The 17616-nt window shown below is 33.5% G+C and overlaps 1 protein-coding gene across 1 annotated transcript in view; it reads right to left on the bottom strand.

Annotated features, from left to right (window-relative positions):
• Nucleotides 1–17616, bottom strand: part of HELLS (helicase, lymphoid specific) — a 30085-nt gene that overhangs the window by 3142 nt on the left and 9327 nt on the right. The window contains exons 5-21 of the mRNA XM_016220801.2: nt 16519–16555; nt 16364–16428; nt 14831–14872; nt 13662–13886; nt 12941–13123; nt 12242–12385; nt 9373–9569; nt 7744–7840; nt 6406–6567; nt 5635–5774; nt 5413–5551; nt 4211–4294; nt 4010–4129; nt 2576–2692; nt 2110–2269; nt 371–467; nt 206–282 (exon numbers count right to left, since the gene is read on the bottom strand). Coding sequence (XP_016076287.1) covers nt 206–282; nt 371–467; nt 2110–2269; nt 2576–2692; nt 4010–4129; nt 4211–4294; nt 5413–5551; nt 5635–5774; nt 6406–6567; nt 7744–7840; nt 9373–9569; nt 12242–12385; nt 12941–13123; nt 13662–13886; nt 14831–14872; nt 16364–16428; nt 16519–16555 — 2086 coding nt within the window. The remainder of the gene's footprint in view (nt 1–205; nt 283–370; nt 468–2109; nt 2270–2575; nt 2693–4009; nt 4130–4210; nt 4295–5412; nt 5552–5634; nt 5775–6405; nt 6568–7743; nt 7841–9372; nt 9570–12241; nt 12386–12940; nt 13124–13661; nt 13887–14830; nt 14873–16363; nt 16429–16518; nt 16556–17616) is intronic.

Raw genomic sequence — 17616 nt, 5'->3', positions numbered from 1 at the left:
GTAAATAATGCATGAGAAGGATATGGGTAAAATGTGATAATTTTAAGATTCTGACAAAAAAAGAATAGCAATGAAACAAGATTGGCTAAATGGTGTGAACTATTGCAGATAAGTGAATTATACATAGGGGTATATTATACTATTCTCTCTACTTATGTGTATGTTTCAAAGTTTCCATGAAAATAAAGGCACAAAAGGTATTTACCAATGAGATCACTTCGATCTAACAACAACTCTAGATCTTCATCACTAATGACCTTCTCTCTTGATCCTTTTACTTCCCTATAATAGAAAGCAAAAATTCAGATCTAGGAGATAAATCAAAACAATGAGTTACATTTTTCTAAAATTAAAAAACAACACAACTCACCTCTCATAATCTCTAGATTTTAATAATTCCATTAATTCCTTAGGGTCTATGAAGCTCTTAGATGGATTTAATCCAGATCGACCGCCTTTGAAATGATCTAGAAAACAATGATCAAGAAATTAAAAACATTAAAAATTGTTTTTAAAACCAAAATACGTTACAAAGCAATCAGAACTACTTATATTGAAAAGGATATAAAACCAAATGTTGGTAAAGAAGAAAAGCAACTAAAATTCTCAGGAAAAGTTTGGTAGTTTCCTGTAGGTAAACATACACCTATCCTAAGATCCAGAACAAATAAATGGGTTTGTCCACAAATACCCATACAAGAGCTTATTCATAAGAATCAAAATCTGGAAATAATTCAAAACATCAATCAACAGAAGAATGGATAGACAAACTATTCAGCTATTATTTAAAAAACAAAAGAAAAAAACACCAAACTTCTAATACAGATGATTTACTACATGAGTAGACATGTCAAAATTCATCACTGTATACTTAAAATCTGTAAGTATATTATACCTCAATAAAACACTGTCAATATTTTAAAAATTCCTTTCAAATTGTTTAAAATTTTAATCTCTCAAAATAATGAAAATAGAACTTAGAAAAATAAAACGATAAGCTTTACTTAATTTAAACTATATTCAATAAACAAAATAAATTTCTACTAAATTCCTAAAACAGCACAGGTGAAAATTTTTTAATTTGCACAAAATCTTGACAGAATAAAGCTCCTCTTTTATCCAATACATATTCTAGCTACAATCTAAATTTTCCATCAAGTAAAATTAAAGATGCCCAAAACCTAATCCATATTTCCCTCAAAATCAGACACAATGAAGTATAGCAGGTTCTTAAATAGTTTTGTTTTAATGTTGATGAGATGCCATAGAAACTTAACGTCTGTTTACATTAAGTAACTATGGTAAAACTGGTTTTGTCATATGTCATTTTACTTCAAGTCACAGAACCTATCAACATTAAGTGAGGACTTACTGTATTTGCAAGTAGGAAAGTAGCATTAGAAAAAATTGATAGTAATTTTCAACATTATGATGATGTTCCCATTTCTCTAGGCTTCACAACTAACAGATGATTTTCTACTTTTCTTACGGTAGCCATCAAGTCATTTATCCAAATATAATTTTATACTGAATAAAAAAAACTTCTCCAAGGAATCTCAAAGGTACAGAACATAAAACACCAATGCCTTACCCATTTCATTTTCCCTACTCCTCAGAACCTTTCCCAGATTAAAAAACACTGTATTTTATAAAATGCTATGATCAAAAGTATGGAAAGGGCACTCTGGAGTCAAATATTTTTCGAACTAGTGGTTCAACAAAGTAAAATGGATTTTTTTTATAGCACTACTTCAATAATCTTTTAACATCTTAGGATTTAACATACTGAACTTGCAAGAAGAGGCTTGGAAGTTTTCTTAATTCTTTTCACAGGCAAATCTCTTACCAAGATAAGCATCAACATCACTTCAAATCCCTGAGACATTTCAGATAGACACTTTGAAATTATCCTTTTGTTCCTCATCTAGAAACTCACTGTTTTCCTTTTATGCCTATGGTCACCAACTTAGGTCTTTACAGCTCCAAATTTCCCACTGCCTATTCAATAAATCCTGCACTAATCAAGCCTCACTAATTTCTTCTACAAAGAAAATAATAAAAATCCACAATACACAACTAAAGGAAAAAATACTAGAAAGTGGTATTTACTTTTATGGATGATCAACTTTTCCAGTTTTCTTTTAGCAGCTGCTCTTTCCACAATTTTCTGATCAATAGTGTTTGCTGTAACAAGACGATATACAACAACTGGCTTTGTCTGACCAATTCTATGACATCTATCCTGGGCCTGAAGATCAGACTGGGGGTTCTTAAAGTAAAAAAAGAAAAATAACATTGAACAACATAAGATTAGTATTTTAAACTTATACTATGTGTGGGTAAAGTCAACATGCATGATCTAAGTGAAAACTTTTAAATAGTGTCTTAACTCAATTTAAACTTCTAGAATGGCTTCATTGATAGAGGATGTTCAAGTCTTAACACACAGGACACCTGATAATTTTTACTTAAAATGGATATACCTTTTCAAAGTAGATAAATAAAATTGCAAAGCATGCAATGAAAGATTAACAATTCAGAATGTAATAATCAGCATATTATACTTGCAACTTACCCAATCACTATCATAAATGATAACTGTATCTGCTGCAGTCAAATTGATGCCCAGGCCACCAGCTCGTGTACTCACTAAGAAGATAAACACATCTGGATCTGTGTTGAAGTTGTGCATCTAAAAGCAAAAAAAGATGTGAGCACAGCAATTGACAAACCAACTTCCTGTCTGGAAGGAGGACAGGGTGCCGCATGTGGAGCAGCCATCTTACAACCATGGGTTTACCAGGAAAGGAAGGCGGGGAGTCAGTGGTGGGCCAAGGTTTATATATATAACCTAACACTCTTCAAACTGGGTATGAGTTCTTCAGCATCCACAGGACTTTTGATGTGAGGTAAAATAAATACTGAAAACCCCAGAATCCATAAAAGTTGAAAAAGGCCAATTTTCTGAAAAGATATAAAATTGCCAAAGATGTACCCTGCACAATACAAAAACTCATAGGCATGCCTATTTCCCAGGTTTTGGCAAAAAACTAGGGGACCTAAGACACACTGTATCAGTTTTACCTTCAGAGGAGCTTGAGACTGAACAGCTCAGACCAGACACACAGGTGCTCCACGCCTACCTGACTGACTCTCAATAAAAACCCTGGCCAAAAAGTCTAAGCCATCCTCCCTCAAAAAATAGTGATAAACCGAGAAAGTGGCTGGCTAGGAGATGGGATAGGCAGAAAATGTGGGTTACTCTGAGGGAGCATGGGGCAATTTTTTGAGCTGATGGGTAACGTTCTATATCTTGACAGTTTAGGTCACACTCATCAAAACTCAGCAGCAAATAGCCTGGCTACGCATGGCTCAGTGGTCAAGCATCGACCTAGGATCCAGGAGATGATGATCTGATTCCCAGTCAGGGCACAGGCCTGGGTTGTGGGCTTGATCCCCAGTCAGGGGCGTGCAGGAGGCAGCCAATCAGTGAAAACTCTCTCATCATTGATGTTTCTCTCTCTCTCCCTTCCTCTCTCTGAAATCAACAATTAAAAAACAAAAGCAAAACCCAGCAAATATAGCCTTTATTTTATTTCCTTCAGGGTATGTACATATTACCCCAAAAGACAAAATATTCTTAAGTAATTAGAAAGAAGGGAGTATCATCTATAGTTTATTTTGAAATACACCCAAAGAAGGTGGAATGTTAAATGGAAAGAGTAATAGACTGATGCTGTATCACAGCTATGCGATAAAAAATAGTAAAATGTTAGATGGGAAGGAAAGAGCCAAAACGGAGAAAAAATTTTGTTATCCTCTAATAGTTACAATAGTGTTTAAGAAGGGTATTAACAAAAGATATACTATATACTTTGAGAAACATTAAGACTAAAGGGTTTTTGGTCTTTTGTATCTATCAATTTGTGGGTCTATTTTGAATATTACGTCAGATACAAGATAAGAGTTATAAAAAAGAACTGGGTATGTATGACATAAAAAGTCTTACATTTCTCTCTCTCTCTGAATAAGACATGGATCCATCAAGTCTACTAAAGTTGAAATCTCTAAAGTGGCAGTAATCGATCAAAATGTCCAACATCCTTGTCATTTGTGAAAAAAGCAGCACCTGAAATTTAAACATATCTTAGTATCTATATTGATCAATAAACAATAATTAAATAATAAAAAAAAACAACCAAAGTACCACCTTGTGACCTCTGGTTTTTAGTTCTGGAAGCATTCGATCCAAAATTAAGAATTTCCCAGAATTTGTTACCAATTCTTCATCAACCTTAAAAGAGGGCAAAGAAGAAAAAAAAGTAGTCATAATAATTACTAATAATTTGGCTTTGTCAAAATAAAAGAAAGGTGAACAGTTCAATTTTCAACAACAAATCGCTATACAACTTTAAAAATTTTTTAATTTGATCTTGTTATTTGCGTATTTTATCAGGAGATAATTATTTCTCTAGGAAAGACATGATCTAGAACCCATGATTTTACAAAAGCAAAATTCAGCTGAAGTATAACCTCAATCTATCCTCCCACTCCTTTCCCAAAGGCTCTGTATAAGAGAGTAAGGTCAAACTTACTGCATATGTGCTGAGGTCTATTCTTTATAACTGATTATATTTTCAAGAAAATATGTATGAAAATCACTGCCAGAACTCTCAGTAGAAATTAAAGAAAACACAGGAGCTTATAAACAACCTAGTACTGAAGAGTAAGGAATTATTCACCTTCTGGTTAATATCAATTCCTCCTCAGATTATCTTCTTCCTTACCTGAATGAAAAACTGTAAAGCAAGGGCTCTCATATATGGGAAATTTTGCCCATCATTCCTAGGGTGTATTTGGCAGTGTCTGGAGGCATTTTAGGTTGTCACAACTGGGGACGGAATACTGGTGGCATCTAGTGGGCTAGAGATTAGGGATGCTGCTAAATGGCCTAAAGACCACAGGACAGCATCACCTAAACAAAGAAATACACTGGTCCAAAATGTCAGATTTCCAGGGGTGAGAAACACTGCTATGAAACTAAGTACTGAGAATTACTTAGAACTGATTTCCTTTAACACTATTATGCTATTTTCCCATCAACTGCCGAAGAAAGCAATTTCATTTAATCTGAAAGTTTGCAAACTTAGTACCAACTTTTTGGTTTTCTCCTGTGGCTCTTGGTTGAGATGTAAATGAGCAGCCAGATTGGTTTTGACAAGCTAAATGCCAACTAGAAGTACTACTGAAAAGGTGGCAACTAAAGGTGTCTCTAAAATAGCAAGTGAAACAGTGGAAATCAGTTGTTACTAAAAAAATGTATTTCTAATTTTTCCGATATGGAAAATGACACTTTCCCCAACATAAAAAAGGCACAGAAATAAAAACAGTGCATTATGAAGTGGTATTTACCTTAAACTCTTGTGTTACAGGGTCTATAGGGTATTCAATCAAATATGGATGATTACAGCATTTACGAAGTAGCATCATTATATTCTGTAGCTTCAAATCAACTTCAGATTCTACAGGAATATTCACTTCCACAACAGCTCTAGCAAAAATATATAATCCGTGAATACAAGAAATATGAAAAAATACCACAGCTTAAAGGATACTTTATTTTTAAACTCACACCTTTCTCGGTCTAGCTCTGGCTGTATCTGACTGATCAATTTTTCCAGTTCATTAGGGGAATCATCTACTTCGCTGTAATTTATTAACTTTCTGGTTCGCCGTTTTGGTCGTCCAGTGGAACTTAACTGAACTGTTTCTTTCTAAAAAAAGAAATGAAAGAAATATGTGTTTAAAAAGTACACCCTTAAATTCTAAATATATAGCTAAAAAGCCAGATCTTCCCTTTAATTATAATGAAAATGGGAGAACAGAGTCATTGTAATACAAACGAAAAAATGCATAACCATAAGTATTTTGAGAAAAAATTCATAGGCATACAGTAAAAAACCTGTACATTTAAGCAAAATTTAAAGGTCTCCTAATCTTCAGTTACAAGCACATTCCACTTCAATTTCTTATAATATTGTAGGTGACTAAATAAGGTATATTTTTCAAATAGAGTATTCTATTACATTTTTTGGCTGTCAGTTAACATTCTATAAAGGGATTGTTTTTTGGGACTTATCTAGTCGGCAGGCCCTTAGCATACCGTGTGTCTGTTCAAGTCAAAATTCTTAACTAGCATTCCAGATGACTAGAAAGCAATTAATGTATGAGCCATCACTGAAATTTTAGTAGGAACATAGCATTACTGGCCTTATGCCTTTGACTCCAGTTAGAAATTCACCCTCATTAAGTCCTGAAAACAGGTGATGAGCCACAAGACTGAAATCAACCAAGAATTTTCTATGCCAGCTGTTATTTATAGCATATTTCAAATCTACACTCTACCTCACTGGATCCAAACATGTTCGCAATTGTACGGTTCACAATGGCTGTATAAAAGATCTCTTGTTTCTTTGAAAGTGGTGCATAAACGACTACTTCTCGTTTAGGAGGAACCTCAAGAGCAACATCAGACTTTAGTCTTCTCAGTAAGAAAGGTGTAAGAATCTAAAATTTAAACATGAATAAACATATGTGAATATTGCACATCCCTATGTTTTAAGAAATATTCTCCCAACAGGTCCCTTTTCTTTCTCTTTCCTTCTAATATAAATATTATCAAGTCTCAAAAGGTAAGATAAAATATCTCCCTGAAATTTTCCTAGACAAGATCACTACACCGCAAATTCGTAGTATTTACCATTTACATTTTATAATTCATCAATTTTTCTAATATATATTGAATATTTTTAAAAGCCAAAATAAGGTGATATCTGTACTTCTTAGAGTAAGTTACAGTCCACAGCTTTTAAAGTTAAGGTTTTGGATTAGTAGAAAACCAAGGAGTCAACCAATTAACCAGCCCAGAGATGTGGACATGAAAACCTCCTATAAAGTCTAAAACTTCAAGCTTAGAATTACTTTCATTCATTAGCTGTGTGATGACAAATGATTTTCACATTTATAAAACAATAAAGAAGCAACAGATAATGATACATTAGACTGCTTAGGTCTTTAAAAGAAATACCCCAGAGGTAGAGAGCTAAGAAGAGAGAGAGTTTACAAGAGAAAAGAGAACATGACCAATAGTTTAAAGGAAATTATCCAGAAAAAAGATTTGGTAGGATGAGTATGATTTGGGATATTTTTACTTTCCATTTCTATACTGTTTCAAATTTTTATCACAAATATGTATAAACTTTAAAGTAAAACAAATTATCAGGATTTTTGAATAAAATTGTCAAAACACAATTAAGAAGCTTTTCAGGCCCACATATGAAAATAACTAGGAGACCTTTGAAAAATTATGCTTGTCTGAAGTAAAGGTAGGTGGAATGGGTGGAGACTGTGGGTAACTAATTAATGGATCATTCCAAGAAGTAAATTACGCAAAAATTACTTTAAAAACATTGCATAAAAACCACTCAATTTCACTTTTTGAGTGACAAACATATCAGTAACCACTAAGGGTCAAATGAATATACATGAGAAGATCAAAATTTCAAAAAGCACTTGAGTTTTGCTGCAAAGTCATGTTGATCTCTGGGGTGGGGGAGTATGTTAAATTTGAGAGCACCCTAATTTTCCAAAATCTACTACAATGAGTTGAACAGTTGATCTTTAGGGTTCCCTTTTTATTTTATTCTGAGTCTACAGTAAGCAAAATAAGAAAAAAGTCTAAACCTGGTGCAGCATATGCAATACATTCTGTTCTCTTTCTTTAGCAATAATATCTTCAGCAGTTTCAGAAAGACTAGTGATATCAAACCAAGATTCAAAGCTGTAAGAGAAATGATCAAAGTTAAGCTATCACATAAATTATATTAACATGATGTGTTTACACTTTTAATTTTATTATGAATCTGACTCTCAAAGAAGACACCCCCCCACCCTCGATTTATACAGCAACATAATCTTACAATAGTGTAAAAGCCAAATAAACATTAAAGGAAATTTTTTCTTTTTAAAATGCAGACTCCACACCAAGCACCTCTCTTGGCTGTGTCTGGGGTCTTGAATACTTGACCACCCTATGTCCACCTGCAAACGGACCGTGAGAGCTTGTTTGGTGGGTCTAACAGGGGAGCACAGCCACTGCTCCAGCCTGGGCTGAAAGCAAAATGCAGCTTCAGGAGGGATGCACGTGGAATGGTGAGGGACAAAGGGGACACCCGCCGAGCCTACTAGATGAATCAACCCTGGTGATCAATGGGGTGACAGATGTCCCAGCCAGATCGCCCTCACATCCTAAGGTACATATTTTCTGAAACATTTTAATGAAGTAATAGAAATGAAAACTATCTTTGAAACCTAAGGCAGTATGATGTCTCTTTAGATATAAATATGACCTGCTGCAACCAATGTTTTTAAAATTCAACATATACATCCCTTAATAATAACTATTACATAGCCTTAGTTCTTCACAGTGTAAGAAAAACTATTAAAATGAGCAAATAAATACAAGCATGCCTTATAGTCTATACTAAATAACACAATATTGCCAGGTAAATCAAATTGGGTAAAATGCTAATACTATTTAGGAAGTAATCAGAACTGCTGTTTCCAACCTTTGAGCATCTGAAGCATGTTTTATAAATTCAGATTCCTACCTTGATGTTTTAACTCAGTAGGAATGCGTAGGACCTGGAAATATTGTCTTTAATAAATGTTCCATACTAACAATAAGACAGCCAGACAATATCAGGAAATCAGAGGTGAAAAATGTATTCTCAAAATAAAATATTCAACGTTATTTTCCTATATTAACTTTCTTCCTTCACTGATGCCAAAATAAATCATTTATTTTGCCCTCCTGATTTTGGTATTTCCATCTTAATTATTTTTAACTTGTTAAGATTATTTTCTCATTCATTCTAGCATACTAATTTTAGTTTTTGGCTTTCATAATATAAGATTCAACCTGTTTATAGAATAAAAAGCACTAGGTTGAAACTGGGAGACCCTGGTTTTATTTTTGGCTCTGGCATTAACACTTTACTTTTAATAAATTTACATTGGGATTTTCTTATATGTGAGATAGGGGATATATTTAACCTCTATCCCCTGAATTGTTTTGTGAGGATAAAATGAGTAAAAATCATCTGAATGTGTTTCACAAAGTTAACAAAATTAAGGGCCCTATAAAAATATTTTAACATTTTTATTGTTCTCAATGCAACAGTTTTCCTTTAACCAAGGCAAATAAACCTATTACCTTAATTCAGCTATCTAGAAGCAAGGAATTAATTTTAACTAAGAACAAAGAATTTGAGGTTAAGGAAACAGAAAAGTTCAAGTAACTGGCTCACCTACCTTTTCAAGTCATCAAATACATCTGGCAACAAAAAGTTTAGCAATGACCAAAGTTCGGATAAATTGTTTTGCAAGGGAGTTCCAGTCAAAAGAAGTTTGTTATCTGCATTGAATCGTTTTAACTCCCTGATTAGACGGCACTTCATGTTCTTAATCCTGTGTCCTTCATCTACTATTAAGTATTTCCAATAGCAATGCTGAAAAAGGAATTAAGGGAATAATTTTAAATGATGCCTCACAACTTTTCCTAAAAACAATTCTAAAAATAAAACCTCTTCATTAGAGGTGAACATAAAATTTTATCAAATGGCATTTCTGTGTCTTTTAAGATAATGCATTTTCCTTTGATCTAATAAAAAGATAAATTTCCTAAACTAATGCATACTTGTGTTCCTGAAACAGACCTCACTTGGCCATGAACTAATAATTAAAGTCTACCTGCTGGTATGTATTTAAGATTTCTCCATTCACATTCTTTAGTCAAAGCAGTCTGCAATTTTCCACTCTAACGCATTGGCAAATTTTGATTGTTATACCAGATAACTAAAAAAGAATAGAAAGCTTTTCTTAGTGTCTTATGCTCTGAAAAATTAGATAACATTAGAATTTTCTTTTTGAGGCCTATACCTGAGATTGATTTTCATTATAAACTGATGTTCCTAAGTTTTCAGTTATTGGTTTACTTAGGTTTCCCCTTCCTTCTATAGCCAAGTTTAATTTGTGTCTGCAAAAAGCCATTCATTTAGTTTTATTACACTGTCATGAAAATTGTTTTCATTTCTCATTTTTAATATCTGTGTTTTCTTTTATCTTGACCAGGCAAACTTAAAGTTCATCTATTTTACTGTGTAAAAACACAGAAATATGCAATATTTCTTGGAAATATAAAAACCAAACTGGCAAGGATATCCTTGGATAAAAGATTGGCAAATTAGTGGAAGAGTATGAAATGAGGCATCTTTCCTATTTTACTTTATACATTTACAGCAGAATGAAAAAATAATTTTTTATAATATCATTATGACTTTAATAAAATAACCTGGGACTTCTATTTCTGTTGATATGGCAAACCAGATAACGTGAAAAATTTCTCACCATAAGCCATCTACCTTAAAAAGCCAATCAAAATATAAAACATCTTCTTATAAATAGGCAAAAAGAAAAAGAAAACCCAATACAACGGAAATGATGAGGAATTTGAAAAATTACTGAACTCATACACTTCTGCTACTACTCAGGAATAGAAGCCCTGCACCCCCAATACCATCAACTCCTTAGACTATAAATAACATATGCTCAAGGAAAGAGAAAATTACAATTCTAGTATTTGGCAAATAAAATTGACAAGGAAGCTTAACTGTTTCAATACAGACTGTGTAGAAAGAGAGAAAAAGAATTAGAAAGGTCTTCATGTTCTATTATTTACTTTAAAATAGGAGTTTCACCCGGCCGGGTGTGACTCAGTGGTTGAGCATTGACCTAGGATCCAGATAGGGATTCGATTCCCAGTCAGGGCACATGCACGGGTTGCAGGCTAGGCAGCCGATCAATGACTCATCATTGATGTTTCTATCTCTCTCCCCCTCCTTTCCTCTCTCTGAAATCAATAAAGATATGTTTAAAAAAAATAATAAAAAAATAGGAGTTTTAAGAAAGAATGTATGGTATAACGTATAGGTATGTATAAGTCATACCTATATGTTAACAACAGTTATTTAATAAAGGAGAAGTAATTCTCAGGTAGAATTACAAATGCCTTTAGTCTTTCTGTTTCCTACTTTTTCTAAAAGCAGTATATATACTGTTTTTAGAATATATACTTTTACTGTGAAAAACTAACATAACTGCAAGTAATACTCCAAAATTCCACTAGCACATAGGTAATATCTGATATAAAGGTGAGAGAAAGAAAAAACAAAGCAGTAAAGAACTATATGTGAAACAGATGGAGAAAAATGTTCAAAACACCAAAAATGAATTGATTAGACAATGAGAGAAGGTCAATTTTCCTACTGTTTTAACTTAGGCACTTAAAAAAAAAAAAGGAGCACCCAGTAAGGCATGGCTCAGCAGTTGAGCATCAACCTAGGATCCAGGAGATTGCGGTTCGATTCCCAGTCAGGGCACATGTCTGGGTTGTGGGCTCAATCCCCCGTCAGGGGCATGCAGGAGGCAGCTGATCAATGATAATTCTCTCATCATTGATGTTTTTCTCTCTCCCTTCCTTTCTCTGAAATCAATAAAGATATATTTAAAATAAAAAAATTTTTAAAAAGGAGCTATAACATGAAAACAGATATGAAAATGTTATGCTCTAGATTTATGTCTAAAAGGTGTCTTCGAAGAGCCTATTCTTTTTCTTTTTGTCAATTTATTGATGAGAAAAACATCAAATTGTTCTTCCACTTATTTATGCATACATTATTTGATTCTTTTATGTGCCCTGTCCGGGGATTGAACATGCAATCTTGGTTTATTGGGAAGATGCTCTAACAAACTAAGCATCCCAGCCAGGGCCGTATAGCCTATTCTTATTTGATTAAAATGAAATAGATAAGTTCTACCTATTTAAAGTGCATGTCAGAGACATATCTAATACATTCACAGATTAGGTCTATATCTGGCAGATTCTAATACACTGAAAATGACACTATGGCTATATTAAAGTGCCATAGGTTTTAGTTTTCTTTAGAGGCTACAACCTTCATCTCATCTTTCTGTTAAACAGTCCCTTCAGTTTCTAAGGGACTGTGCACAGTACAATCTATTACTTCCATCAGGAAAGAAAAAAAAATATTACTGGGTGATGAGAAAGTGTTATAAAAATGCGATTTATGGGTTACAAAAATCCAACGAAGTCCATTCACACCTGTAATGCATTCCGGTCTCTCATGGCTATTTCAAATGAAGTGATTACCACAGGATGAATCTGCAGTGTTCCTTTCCGTTGGTGAATCTTCCTTACCAATTTTCGACGTTCCTGCTGGGTCCCATGATACAACATAGTAGGAATCTAAAAGATTTTATGTTATATCAAAACTTTAGAACAAAATCTGAATATAAAAATTTGGAAAATATAACATTCATTTCAGAGAGAAATAACTTAATCTTAGTCAATCAATTCTAATAAATTATTGGACTACTATCAGAGAATTAAAAAATCATAAGAACAAATCAAATGTAAGCCAAGGTAGATTACAAAGCTACTTCTGAAATGTTTCTCATAAGGCAAAAATTTGGTATAGCAATAAATACATATGGAAAACACCGTAATAAGAATAAACAGAATTAAAGAATAAATTCTATCTAGGTCTGTGTGTCAGGTGAACCAAATTATCCAATATACTGAAAATCATCCAGAGATATTTTTGGCAACAAGTCCAAGATTACTAATACCTATTCTTTATAAACTTAAAGTAGGTATTGATCAGACTAAAAGGTAAGTTGAATAAGGGATAGTATTCATACAGAAATCAATATAATTATAGTAAGAGATGTATAATTTAATTCAGACAACAAAACAAACATTTGAAATGATATATACTTAACAAAAGGAAACATGTCTTACTTCTGGTGTAAATCTTTGGAATTCAGCTATCCAGTTAGGAAGCGTAGACAACGGGCCACAGACAAGAAAAGGTCCAGGTACTCCTCTCTGAATCATCAATGCAATTGTAGCAATGCACTGAACTGTCTTCCCCAATCCCATTTCATCTGCTAAAATGCCATTAATTCCATTTTCCCAAAGCATCTGGACAAAATAATATACACTGTATTTATATTCTGATAAATGCCTATTGAATTAGCAATTGTTTGTTTGTTTTTACCCAAAAATAATTATGATGAGACGGACAGATTCACACTATAAATTATAATAACACTTGGAGGAAGGAGGTTATCAAAGTCATAAATGTGTTGGAAGCGCTGAATTAGATAATTTTCACTTTTAAAGATTTTTTTTAGAAAGGGAGAGGAAGAGAAACATTGACGTTAGATCAAAACATTGATTGGCTGCCTCCTGTATGCCCCCCCGACGGGGAACCGAATTGGCAACCTTTTAATACAGGGGATGACGCCCAACCAACTGAACCACACTGGCCAGGGCAAGATAATTTTCACTTTTAAAAATTTACTCTGGGTAAATAAATCAGAAAACAAGTATTTACACACAAATGTATTACATATAATAGTGAAACATGGAAGGAACGGCTCAAGTTGTGTTACATCACATTAATTGATTATTACACAGAAATGAACCACTATGTTGTATTAAAATTGAAATTCATTACCCTGAGCCATTCCATGCCTTCTACTTGGTACCAACGCATCACACCTCCTGTAAAGTGTTTTGGTTGCTGAAAGGGTACTGGCTGTCCATTATATTTCCGCACTGGGTCAAAGAAGAGTTTAGTATTTTGCCTAACTGTTTGCGACAATCTATCTTTAATTATACTATTTGAGTCTTTGTTTTTCTGAAGATCTTCTACACAGAGATTAGAAGAGGAGCTTTCTTCCTATAAAGAGAAAAGTTTAATTAGAAGTTTGATACATAATGCTGGTACCCTCTACTTATAAAAAATGTAACTGCTAATCAAAATTTACCCAGTGCTAAAATCATTAGGTATAAGAAATATAACCTTAAGTTGAATAAAACCCTAGAGACAGTTACCTCCGTTCCCCCAAAAGTAAAGCCATTGGGGGGCCCCAAAAGTACACCTTTGAAATGACTTTTATAATTGTACCTCCTTTCCAAATCTCTAATTCAGGGGTAGGGAATCTTTTTTCTGTCAAGGGCCACTGGGATATTTATAACATCATTTGAGGGCCATTCAAAATTATCAGCTTACAAATGAGATATAAAAAAGCTCCTATATTTACTGAAACTCAAGACCCACCTGCAGTTGCCTTCGCAGGACCAACCAGACCAAATGATTTCGTGGGTGTTCCCCACCCCTGCTCTAATTGCTATGCAAGAATTTATTGAACTACTTTCTTAATAATTTCCTTCACCTACAACAGATATAATTGATAATGTTGCAAAAGAAAAGAAAAACAAATTTCCTTTCAAGGAACATAGAAACACTTATTTCAAAATAAGTAATTACCTTCATTGCAGGGAAAGGGACAAGGTAAGTAAAGTTTTAAAATTCACTATATCACACTCAAGAATGTAAATGTGTATCTGTTTGTGACACTCATAACCAATAGATTTTATTGGTTGACGAACTCCACAACTCCATTTTAAGAATGTGAAAATGAAAATTAAGCCAGTTGGTAGGAAAAGTCTTATAAATGATGTCACAACTAGACATTCAACTGGAAAAGCAAATGTGAACTTTTCATAAAGGCTAAGAATTAGGTTATCTGGTGAAAAAAAAGTATACTGGTAATTATAAGACAGTAGTAATCAGAGAAGCAAATATAACCCTTAAGTTTAATATTTATTTAAATCTCTTACCTCATTCTCCTTTTTATTTTTTTTAGCCACAGACAAAATTTCCTAGAAAATAAGCACAAAATAACAATGTATGTGGTTCATTCATGTATTTAACAGACATTTACTGTTCTGATTTTATGCCAGGAAATGGGGATAAGGCTCTCATGGTAATTAAAATAGGACTGAAACTGGAAGACCTCAGGCAAAATTAAACCTACAGGGTCTTATAAAATTCTTAATTAGTTAGCAACACATAAAGTGGGATATTTACTCCTGAATTTTCCATTTTTTTAAACTCTGAAGAGAGTAGGTCCAAATTCACACATGGCTAATAGTTCTGCACTACAGAGGTTGGCAAACTACACCCTGTAGACCAACTCCAGCTGGCAGCCTGTTTTTATAAATAAAGTTTAATTAGAACAAAGCCAGACTCTTATTTGTTTACAGTTTATGCCTTCTTTCAGCCAAATTCATGGTTGAGTAGTTACCTACAAAACTACTTAAAGCCAAAAACATTTACTATCTGGTCCTATACAGAAAAGTTTCCCAAACTCTGCTCTAGAAAAAAGTTGTGGCTACTCCTGTTACTCAAGAATCGACTCCCAAAAGTATTATAATCCCAACTCCAGCCCACTTTAAGCCTCTGTGGCTAAACATTTGCATTTGTAATCCTGAGCAAGAGGCAAAGACAAATAAATGAAAACTACAGAATAAAAGTGTTCTGATTTTGAAGTTCCTACTCGATGCTAAGGGTGTGGAGACAAGCAATACCCGAGTGCCACCTGGTGACTTAGGTAAAACAGTCCTTACCTTTCTTTACTGATTGATCTTATCCACTAGGGACAAAGTCTGCCCAGAGCAGATATGGCTACAAACATATGATGAATTACATTAACAACTGTGTGATTGGCTAAACATCAATAAATCTCATTAATAGTGTTTTTCAACTGCAGGTTGAATGTGTTCTGTAATCAACTGAGTGGGTCCTGACCATTATTTTTATAATGGGGGTGGGGTTGGGAATGAGGAGGAATATTCCTAAAGACAAGAATTATGTGAAATTTAAAATTTTACACTTTATGAAGATCTAAAGAATTTGAATTTTTGAATTTCAGGGAAAAGAAAAGGTCTGTAGATAATAAAGTTAGAATTTTTTAAATGTAAGAATGTGATGCTTAAGTAGCATTTAAGGTTTGTCATAATTGAAGATGCTCTTTAATTAATTACTATTATGAGGTTGCAAGTGAGGATATACAAAAAGGATCCAGTTTTAGAAATGATTATGTGCTTTTAGATCCCTAATGGCCTTCAAGAAGGAAGAACAACAAAATTCTTAAGGTTTTGAGGTTTCAAGAAATTATAATAATTTCTCTTCAAGCCAAGCTCATGCTCCTTTAACAAACAGGAAGATACCATCTTCTTCCCTCAAAGAACTTAATGGTCTCAAAAGCCAAGTAGATAACCATAATCCATTCAGCTTTAACGTAGTATAAAACCCACAATAAGTTTTTACTCAACATTGAACATTATGTGCCCTTCCCCTTTTATTTTTACCTCTTTTGACATGACCTCTGAAATATTGTATGATTCATCTTCTCTTCCTCTTTTCTTTCTCATAACTATAAAAAACAATTTCCATTTTATTTTTGACAGCAATTAATGCAAAGATAGAATCACATGTTCTTAAAAACTGGAACAAGGAAATTTACCTGGATTCTCCTCACTTGCACCAATGGAACTTTTACCCTACAGAACAAGGATTTAGAATATTATTTTCCTAAGGACTGCTATTGTATTACATACTAAAAGTAAATATTCCTTGCAGTTGAACCACATCCACAACTCTTTACTATTATACTTACCAACATGTAACCTTTTACTGACTTCACTACTGTAACTTATTTGTAACCATAACCCTGTACTTTTCCCCAAATACTCTACTATCCTTATTTTTAAAACGTTTTAAACAAGAAAACTTTCAAAATTAAACATAAAGACATTTTATTTTGAAATTACCACATACATTTTCTATATGTTTATGCTGAAGACATTCAACTGTTATGGTACAGAAGGAGTACTCTTTTTCAGTAAAATTAAAAGTACAATGGAAAGAAATAAAAGAATACTGACTGAAAAAAATATTACTGGAAGAGAAGATAAGGGAAAGGAAGAAATGTTCAAAAACAGTTTGAAACTGAGAGTTGGAAAAGATCAAGAATAAGGTAGACAACATGTATGAGAAATGAAAATGACTGAAAAATAAGCTGAATTAAATAATGATATAAAAAGTTAGAGGATTGAAAATGAAAATATCAAAAGGAATTGGTGAGATGCAGTAGGCAGAATTTAATGGTTTGCATCTTTAGAACAAAGTGGGGAACCCCCCCCACAAAATCCTGGTATAAAAACTTAGCTGGACAAAAGTAAAGGATGGATTAAATCAACCAGCTGAAGAATAGGGAGTAAACAGTTAAGCCAGTACAATTATCTTATAAGTACATTTTCTTTAAAAAGTCAAAATAAGTCCTTGAAATTAACAACTGAGTCAAATTAGGTAAGTTTTTGAAAACTACTTCTGTTGCAACATTATCAACTACGTACATTATCACCACTAACCATGCTAAGGATCAAATAACTGGACTTAAAAAAAACCCTATCTAGCCTGGCTGGCGTGGCTCAGTGGTTGAGCAGTGACCTATGATCCAAGAGATTGAGGTTCCATTCCCAATCAGGGCACATTCCCGGGTTTCAGGCTCAATCCCCAGCAGGAGGCAGATGTTTCTATCTACCCCTCTCTCTGAAGTCAA

Source organism: Miniopterus natalensis, chromosome 14 (assembly GCF_054644295.1).
Source record: "Miniopterus natalensis isolate mMinNat1 chromosome 14, mMinNat1.hap1, whole genome shotgun sequence".
NCBI classification, from domain to species: Eukaryota; Metazoa; Chordata; class Mammalia; order Chiroptera; family Miniopteridae; genus Miniopterus; species Miniopterus natalensis.
This window is presented reverse-complemented; position numbering and strand designations above follow the sequence as displayed.